At 29.7% G+C, this 9,457-nt stretch overlaps 2 protein-coding genes across 2 annotated transcripts; both read left to right on the top strand.

Moving 5' to 3' along the window:
• Positions 1-1,455: 1,455 nt before the first annotated feature.
• LOC115710629 (psbP domain-containing protein 4, chloroplastic) lies at positions 1,456-4,263 on the top strand. Its single transcript, XM_030638987.2, has 6 exons — positions 1,456-1,612; positions 1,814-2,186; positions 3,183-3,286; positions 3,380-3,491; positions 3,747-3,974; positions 4,064-4,263. The coding sequence occupies exons 2-6, from the start codon at positions 1,847-1,849 to the stop codon at positions 4,126-4,128; spliced, it is 849 nt and encodes a 282-aa protein (XP_030494847.1). The 5' UTR covers positions 1,456-1,612; positions 1,814-1,846; the 3' UTR covers positions 4,129-4,263.
• Positions 4,264-4,735: 472 nt separating this feature from the next.
• Positions 4,736-7,744, top strand: LOC115710616 (pentatricopeptide repeat-containing protein At2g29760, chloroplastic). Its single transcript, XM_030638974.2, is given in 2 exon segments — positions 4,736-5,748; positions 5,750-7,744. Coding segments are annotated over 2 exon segments (1,833 nt in total). The 5' UTR covers positions 4,736-4,930; the 3' UTR covers positions 6,765-7,744.
• Positions 7,745-9,457: the final 1,713 nt, after the last annotated feature.

Raw genomic sequence — 9,457 nt, 5'->3', positions numbered from 1 at the left:
TCACAATATATTATTAATGAATTATGATTTATGTGACTAATAACTTTAGTAACAGATTTTTTAGAAATAAGAGCATCAACAATAGGAACAATTTTTAGTGTTGCCTAAGTGAACCCATTATTAGCTCTTACCTAATCAAATTTTTGTGGGATTATTTCACAAATACACAAAAACAATAAAAAATTTACAAAAATACGGTTTCACGGAGTGTAAAAATGTATAGTTGTTTCTATAAAAAACTATAAAAATGAAAAAAAAAAAACAATCTTTAAATGTAAAAATGTATTTTTTTTTTTAAAAAAAGTGTATATGGTAATTTAATAATTAGAGACCATAAGTGATTTTTTTTAATAACATTATTTTATTTCCAAGAACAAAGTGAATTATAAATAATTACAATATATATTAGCATAGATCTGTATATTTTAATATTTTATTATGAAAAAAATACATATTTTTAATTAATACTTATAGTTTTCTTTGATAATATATCATACTATTTATTGTTTATATTTCATGTACCTTTAATTTAATAATTATTTTAAATTATAGTAATAAATTTTAAAATAACTAATACAATTATATATATTAGCTCAATATGTAATTTTAATTTATCTTTATTAATTATGTTTTTTATATTTAATATCTTTGCTATACATTAATATATGCTTATGTGAATTTAATATAATATTTATTAAAATAATATTAATATATTTTAAATTAATTGATACTTTAAAATTTCTTTATAATATAAAAAAATTTGGAATAGGATCATACATATAATGGTAATGATGGTAAGCCCTTTTGATGGTTGCTATTTAGTAAATATTTTATGTTATATTTTTTTATTTAGAAAAACTTTGTATTCTACCATATTTAATTTTGAGTGAAAGAACTTTTTATTATTATATTAAATTTTTATGTGTGTAATTTTTTAATTTAATTTTAAAGTTTAGTATCAAATGTATTATTTTTTAATTTTTTGAACAAATTAAATGTATTATTTTATTAAAATTCTTTATTATTGTGCCATTTTCTAATTATATGTATTTTTTTTTAATTTTATTTCAATGTCTTTTAATACATATTGTATTAGAATTATATGCTCCATATATATTTAACATAAAATATCATCAATAATGATTGTAATAACTATTTAAGAATTTTATTATTAAACATATTTATGATACAAATTATTTATATCGATAATTATACTTTTAACTAACTTTATGATAATATATATAATTTTTATATATTTTTTAAATAATTTACCTTTATAATAATAACATATGATTTTTATTTTTTATTTTTTTTAAACAGAATTACATACAATCTTTAACTATATTTATTATACGTGCAACGCACCTCCCAAAACTAGTAACTATGAAAAAAATCCAAAATTTAGAACCCTCTAGGTGTTATTATTATTATTTAATTAAAAAAAAACATAAAAAGAAGGCTCATATGATAATTGGGTTTCCCGTACACACATACATACCACCTAATTCTAACCACACACACTTCGCCACTGCAACCACTGCAACCACTGCTCTCCCTATTACCCTTCGCCACAATACTTGGTCTCTCCCACTCAACATATTATTTTCAACAGGTGTATATATTTGAAATCCTTTCATAGCTCACCTTATAATTATTGCTTAATATATAATTCTGATACTTTGTCTTCTCATTTTTTGTGATTGTTTTTGAATGCACTAAAAGTACATATTAATGAGTAGTTAAGTTGAGTATGAGTAAGTTAAATGTTGGTTAATTTCTCTGTTATTAAATTGTTGTTTATTTTTCTTTACAGGCCATTTTGTAATTTTACTATATACAATCAAATATGGGAGTGATGACCTTGATTCCAAGCTGTAGCTTTTCTTGCAACTATCACCAGTATCATCATCAGATTATTCCCTCACACACCTTAATAGCTCAATCCTCAATAGAAAATGAGCTTTCAAGAACAAAAGGGGCTGTTGGTTCAAGAGCAAATTCCAGTTGTGTTGATAAAGAAACTGAGAAATTCTGTGGAGTTTTGAAGAGAAGATCCGTTTTATTATCTGGGTTTTCTTTAATTTCATCAGCAGCAGTGATGGGTTACCCAAATGAAAGCCTGGGTGTGGTCAAACAAGGCCTTTTAGCTGGAAGAGTTCCTGGTTTGTCTGAACCAAATGAAGAAGGTTGGCCTACTTTATTACTTATCTTTTATTTCTTGATGGAAACTTTATTACCTATCTTATACAAAAATATATAGAGGAATTCTACAAGGGAAATTTACATAGTATATTAATTTTTGCTAATTTTTTATAAAAATACTGCTAGACGGTATTTTTTACTTTTTTACTGTGTTTTTTTTTAAGTTTCATGCTACAGTATTGTGTTAAGTTTTCACTGGTGTTCTACTGGTGTTTTGTAGTAGTTCTACTGTTGTTTTGAGTTGTTCTGCTTTATTTTTACTGGTGTTTTATAAAAATACAGTATTTTTGAAAACTTTTCGGTGTGACTATATTTTAGTAAAAATTAACCCAAATTATAATATTTTTGTAAATTTCTCTTCTACAATAGGGTGTCACTTTTGCCACAATTCTAGCAATTAGTAGCATTAGGCTTACTTCATAATAGGATTTTGAAAATTGAGTAAATGTTGTGTTAGATGTGATTTAACCAATTATAAAAAAATCTCTTTTTGGTAAATTAAGAAATTATAATTTAAATGTTTATAATGTGTAATTATTAAAATAATAATTACACTCTATTTTAAAATACAATTTACAAAGTGTAACTGTAATTAATATTTTGTAATACATCCTTCTTATAAGGTTATGAGAATTGGAGAATTCAATTGAAACTCTTTATTTATTTCAAATTACTAATTATTGTGTAATTATTAAATTTTATAATTACTCTAAATTACATTCAATTATAATTAGATAGCAACTTTTTAAATACACCCTTAATATAGTGCATATTGAAAATAATTTAAATTATTGTATAAAGAGTTTCTTGGTGCTTATTTTTTTTTGTAACCGTATGCATACATAAAAAAAATTGAGTTATTATTTGTGTCAAAAACAGTAGTGCTCCTACAACCGTAAAAGAAAATTGAAAGTGATGAATTTTCATGACTGGAAATTGTGTGTGTTATTACTTAGTAAAGAAAGCATATCGTTAGACAGGTTGGAGGACATACCAAAGACCAGATGAAAAATCAGGAGGCCATGGAGTTGGATGGAGTCCTATAATCCCTTATTCCTTTTCTGTACCTCAAGAATGGGATGAGGTAAACACAATGACACTTTATAATAACATTTGTTAGTTTCTAGTTTCTCTCTCACACTATTTGTTAATACATTTTTATGTTGTGTATAAAAAGGTACCAGTATCAATAGCAGATCTAGGAGGCACAGAAATTGATTTGAGATTTGCAAACCCCAAACAAGGCCGATTGTTCGTTATTGTTGCTCCTGTTCTCAGATTTGCAGATAGTGAGTTTCTCTAATTAAACAGCAAATTGGCATTTCAATGGACTTGTTTGACAGTTGGCACAATTTTTACTTTTCAGCTTAATTTTCTTAGTTATTGAAAATGTGAATGACCTGTTCTCGTCTCTTTGAATCAAGGGACGTTTCTGTTGGTGCTTGAAACAATTTTGTCTTCTTACTCGACTTATCACCAATTAGTTTTTAGATGAAATTCATGTTTCTTAGACGCGCATATTGTGTTTATTCTTGTGTGTTTAGATTTAGGTGAGGATGCAAAGATTGAGCAAATAGGGCCACCAGAGAAAGTGATAAATGCATTTGGGCCAGAAGTGATAGGGGAAAATGTGGAAGGAAAAGTTGTGAGTATGTCTGTAACTGAACACTCAGGAAGAAAATATTACCAATTTGAATTGGAACCACCTCATGTTCTCATTACAGCAACTGCAGCTGGAAATAGACTTTACTTGTTCAACATAACTGGAAATGGTATGCATTTTTTTTTGTTGGATTAGTAGTTTTTAATTGCAAGTAAACACATACACAATTTCAATTTAATTTTTCTTTTCAATTTGTAGGTCTTCAATGGAAGAGACACTACAAAGATTTAAAGAAGATTGCTAATTCCTTCAGAGTTGTCTGACTTTTCAGATACTTGTGAATTTGTATACCAAAAATATGAAACTTTTTGAATTGTAATTAGATTATTGATCAAAATACATCTAACTTAGATGGGATTTTGCAGGTCTTGAATAAAATTGATTGTGATTTTAAGAGAGAGTGGATATGAGTTGAGTATAACTTTACTGTGACATCCAAGAGTACAAGTGTACTATCATTAGGTTATATACTTATGATCACTTAATCTCACTAGACAAATAAGTGGTTTTGCTTAGAACACTGAGTGCACGTATTTTAATTTTTTTTTTTTTTTTTTTTTAAAAAAAAACTCTTATTTATAAAAAATTCAATTTATAACTAAACACATTTTTTTTTGGAAATTGTATTGAGTTCATGGTGTGTATATTAATATTCAAAATGTTATATTGAACAACTCGTAATTTTGTTTGTATTAAATTTTAAGAGCTTAATTAAAAGAAAAACTTATAATATAAACTTCAAAAAAGTATTTATGCTTAATAGTTAATAGTAATACTCTAAAATTCTTATAGTTACTATTGTGTTTTTAAAATTTTATCCAGTCCCAGTTATTGGATTAAGAATATAATGGAATTTTAATTTTAATCTTCAAATGAAATTATAATATGTAGAGAGTGAAGACAACAATTAACATAATTATGTAAGTGAATATATTTTAAGAAAAATTCATATATGTTGTTGGATCAAGATAAAAAATCATATATGAATAGTGTTTGTTATTGTTATGTATTGGAAAACGTTACTGAAATTACCTTCCATAACTAAATTTTGATTCGAATGAGGCAATGATCCAAATGGAGCACAAACTACTCAAAATATGTCAGAGTTGCAAGAGCCTGAGAGAGATGAAGCAGACCCATCTTCAGATTCTCATCCATGGCTTCCAAGATAGCAACTTTACAGTACCCAAGCTCCTCACTGTCTCCTCTCAACTTGGTTTTATCGATTATGCTTTCAGGGTATTTAGAAATACTCATTTTCCCAATGTTGTTGTTTACAACACACTAATAAAATGCTTTGTAGGCAAGGACCCTTGTGGTTGTAATTATGCTTTCCATGTTTATGATCAAATGAAAGTCTTTGGTGTTGCTCCTAATAGTTTCACATTCACTCTCATTCTTAGGTGTTTTGAATCTTTTGAAGCTTTTAAATATGGTGAAGTTATTCACTGTGAGATTGTGAAATTGGGTTTTTGTTCTAGTGTCTTTGTTCAGAATACTCTCTTGGATTTCTATGCTAAATGCTGTGAAAATTTGGAGAACGCTTGCCAAGTGTTTGATGAAATGCCTGAAAGAGATGTCGTTTCTTGGAATAGTATTATTACTTCTTATATGGCCCGTGGCGAGATAGAATCTGCAGTAAAATTGTTTAATTCTATGCCAGAGAGGAACATTGTGACATGGAACTCTGTTATTTCTGGGCTTTCCAAGGCTGGAAATATGGAATTGGCTTGTATAGTTTTCGAGAAAATGACAGAAAGAAATGAGGTCTCCTGGAACTCAATAATATCTGGTTATGTTCGATTGGGTGATGTCAAATCGGCAAGGTGTGTATTTGATGACATGCCAGAGAAAACTGTGGTTTCTTGGACAGCCATGGTTTCGGGATGTCAAGTCGGCTAGGAGTATATTTGATCAAATGCCAGTTAAGAATGTTGTATCATGGAATGCTATGATTGCAGGTTATGTTCATAACCACATGTTTGATCAAGCTCTTCAGATGTTCAGTCAGATGTTGATAGACAGAAACTGCAGGCCCGACGAAACTACTTTGGTCAGTGTACTGTCGGCTTGTTCTCATTTGGGATCTCTTGAACATGGTAGATGGGTAGACTCTTATATTAAGAGAAGTAATTTTAGCTTGTCCATACCCTTGGGCAATGCTTTAATGGATATGTTTGCAAAGTGTGGTGATGTTGAAAACGCAAAAGTAATCTTCCATAAGATGCCTAAAAGATGTATCATCACGTGGACAACAATGGTTTCAGGTCTATCTGTTAATGGAAAGTGCAAGGAAGCATTAAACCTCTTTGACTCAATGTGTGGTGCAGGGGTCAAACCAGATGATGTCATCTTCATTGCAGTTCTATCTGCTTGCACTCATGGAGGATTTGTAGAAGATGGTAAAAGGATATTTTGCCAGATGGTATCGGAGTTTGGTGTAAAACCTTGAATCGAGCATTATGGTTGCATGGTTGATCTTCTGGGTCGAGCAGGGAAGTTGGAAGAAGCAGTCGGGTTTGTAGAGAGCATGCCCTTGGAGCCAAATGCTGTTATTTGGGCTACTCTATTAGGTTCGTGTAAGATTCATGGCAATGAAAACTTGTTAGACTCTGTAACAAAAAAGATTATTGAACAGGAGCCTTCAAACCCGAGTTACTTAACTCTAATTTCAAATTTGAGCGCATCAGTTGGACGGTGGAAAGATGCGTTGACATATAGAATGGCAATGAGCCAACAAGGAGTTGAAAAAGTTCCCGGTTGCAGTTCAATCCAAATAGGGAATGTAATTCATGAGTTTCTAGCTAGAGATACAAGGCATGAAGAAAGAAAGGATATCTATGAAGTTCTATATTGTTTAAGCAAACACTTGGACACATCAAGTGATGAAACTTTGTGACTTAACATGATCAAGTTTCTCTATGGTTATATTGATGAATGAGAACAAAAGGGTTGGATTTTACCCCATCTCTGTTAAGTAGGCCTTGTTAAAAGAAAAATTCATGTGAAAAAGAATCTCTGCATTGCGCTTTTTATATTTACATTACCTTGTTGGAGACTGGATGTGAAAGGTGTACCACAAGGAAAAGTAGAGAAGAATCAGCAGAGACATAATAACAGAAGATTTGAAAATGCATAATGGATATGGGTTCATGCTGAGACAGTTAAATGGTCATTCAAAGATTAACATTCCCCATGAAAGTATTTCTTTTTCATCTTCAAGAGATTGGAGTTGTCACCACTATTGTAAATTAGTGAAGCTATGTCCATAAGATCGTAGACCTCAGCATTTGCTTAGTACTTTGTGTAAATGCACCAAAGTCAAGCTGTTTGTCATCTGCTTTTGAAGGCTAAATAACTAGACTAGTAGAAATTGAGACATTATTGCTGTAACCGGTAGTCATTTTCTGATCAGCTTTACAGTAAAGCATGGCACCGGTTTGCTCTTTGTACACTCGCATCCGATACTAATAACATTTTAACTTTCAGATGACATAATCTAGTTCTGGCTTATCTGCAATTATGATTAAACAATGTTGTTCATGGATCCTAATTTCTCATTCTAATTATTCATTTTGTTTCACTAACAAGTTAGGAAAGTTCTTGTAAATTGTAATTGCGGAAACGAGCAGGAAACTATATGTTCTAGTGTATGAAATCATATAACGCAGAAGAGTGTGAGACTCGTTCATCTGTCTACACAACGGCTAGTGCTCTAACAATTTTTATTCGAGGAAACTGTATTATGTCACCGAAGGACTTGGATTTATTTTTTAGCTAAATATTTTTGTAATTGATGTCTTTGTTACTTGATGCAGCAGAACTGTAGGAAATTTTCAAAGTGAAAGGACAAATGAAAATGATGTTTTAGTTTGAACACATTATTCTTTCCTCCTGCTCTTGAACTACAAAAGGTCAGTACTTCAAGGTCTATACATCATTATACTATATATGCACCTATAAATGGTAGATATATTGAAGTCATATCAGTTTATTTCATTTGCGTTAATTATATTATAAAAAACACTTCTTTATTGGGGTTTTCTTTTTGTGTTCAATGCACTTTCTTATTCCTCTTTAATAATTAATTGATGACTATTAGGTTGTCTTGCTAGGAAAACTAACTCAAAATTTCTCTGGTTTAATGATATTATACTAAAATTGAAGGAGAAATACTTCAGATGATATATATATATATATCATGGAGTATTATTTTAGTTTTACTTGTATCAACAAAAAAGACAACACATAAGTTTGTTTTAAAGGAGAGAGAGAGGGAGACAGAAATGGTTGTTTGTATATGGCATTAATATGGTATTTTTGTTTTTATATTTGCATGACATGATATAGTGTCCAATCTTAATATTATGAGATTCTTGCTGTAAACTTCAATTCTAAGTAATCCTCTCATTCAAATGCTTCAATTATTGATCCATAGACATATCAACCTCTCATTTCTTATCTTCCTTTTCTGTTGTGGCCATTCTTAAAAACTCCTGTTCAAGATTCTTTGAGTAAATTCTCTAAATTTCAAGACGAGAAAAAGACGAACGCAATGGCTATTCCACACCCTTTTGTTTAGAAAGTGTCATAGTCTCATTGCTGTGTTACATGTTCCCATTTAAACTTTCACTCTTGAGCAACTTCAGTCCATACAATTCAATAACAGAAAAAGAATGAAGAGAATATCATTTTGGTTTGGAATTAATTAGCTGTGGTCATTTTCATAACTGGTAAGAATAATACAACACTTGGTTTTTTTTGGTAGAAGTGAAGTGTTAGGCTTCTGAATACCTCCAAATCCATGTCCAAGACATTTTAGCATTTACTTTACTAATCACAATCATGAATTTGTATGTATTAAAGAGACTTTTACCTACCAAAAAAATCTCACTTCAGTATCTCTAAATGATGTTTTATGCTGGTACAACACTAGTTGGCAGTCTTGTCTCAAGATTCTTTTATTCTACACTTTCTTATGAAGTTGCATTCGAATTTCGAGTGCACTTTGCAATAATTTTAATGATTTTTTTTTTCTTTCTTTTATTTGTTTTTTTCATCATGGTATGAGTGGGTTTTCATACAATTTTGGGTTTTTCTTTTTTGTTTTTAATATCAGTGTAGAGCTTTGATTTTAAATAATTAAAAATAATTAAACCTCATGTTTCGGTTCCATATACCATATCATCTAAGCTTCAATGTACTCAGAGCATCACCAACGAGGCTTCAAATTTGGTGATGCCGTGGAATTAGCCCTCCAACGTAGCTGCAAACATTACACTAAATTGCCGTGTGTGCTACAGTACACGACATATATGCTGTGCACTGTTCACACGACATACTTTTATTTTTTTTTATATATATATAACTAATTTTTGTATATGTCTATATTATTAATTGTATTTATTAAATTACAATGTGTCTTTTTAAAAGTGGTACAGTGATGTACTTCTATTTGTTTTAAAATTTGAGATTTTTTTTTATAGTAGCGTACATTATACTTATTTAAGACATCCTGCAAAATTTTAAAAAAATTGGATAAATTTAACACGCCGAAAATAAGGTTCAAACTGTCTATTATACGGGTAACTC

This window comes from Cannabis sativa, chromosome X (genome assembly GCF_029168945.1).
Source record: "Cannabis sativa cultivar Pink pepper isolate KNU-18-1 chromosome X, ASM2916894v1, whole genome shotgun sequence".
Taxonomy (NCBI): Eukaryota; Viridiplantae; Streptophyta; class Magnoliopsida; order Rosales; family Cannabaceae; genus Cannabis; species Cannabis sativa.
The sequence above is the reverse complement of the archived record's forward strand: the minus strand, read 5'-3'. Positions and strand labels throughout refer to the sequence as shown.

Excerpts from the sequence above, each read along its gene's own strand:
- LOC115710629 (XM_030638987.2), top strand. The coding sequence starts at position 1,847 with ATGGGAGTGATGACCTTGATTCCAAGCTGTAGCTTTTCTTGCAACTAT. Across the intron at positions 3,287-3,379 it reads TACCTCAAGAATGGGATGAG|GTACCAGTATCAATAGCAGA; the intron begins GTAAACACAATG and ends GTGTATAAAAAG. Across the intron at positions 3,492-3,746 it reads TGTTCTCAGATTTGCAGATA|ATTTAGGTGAGGATGCAAAG; the intron begins GTGAGTTTCTCT and ends TTGTGTGTTTAG.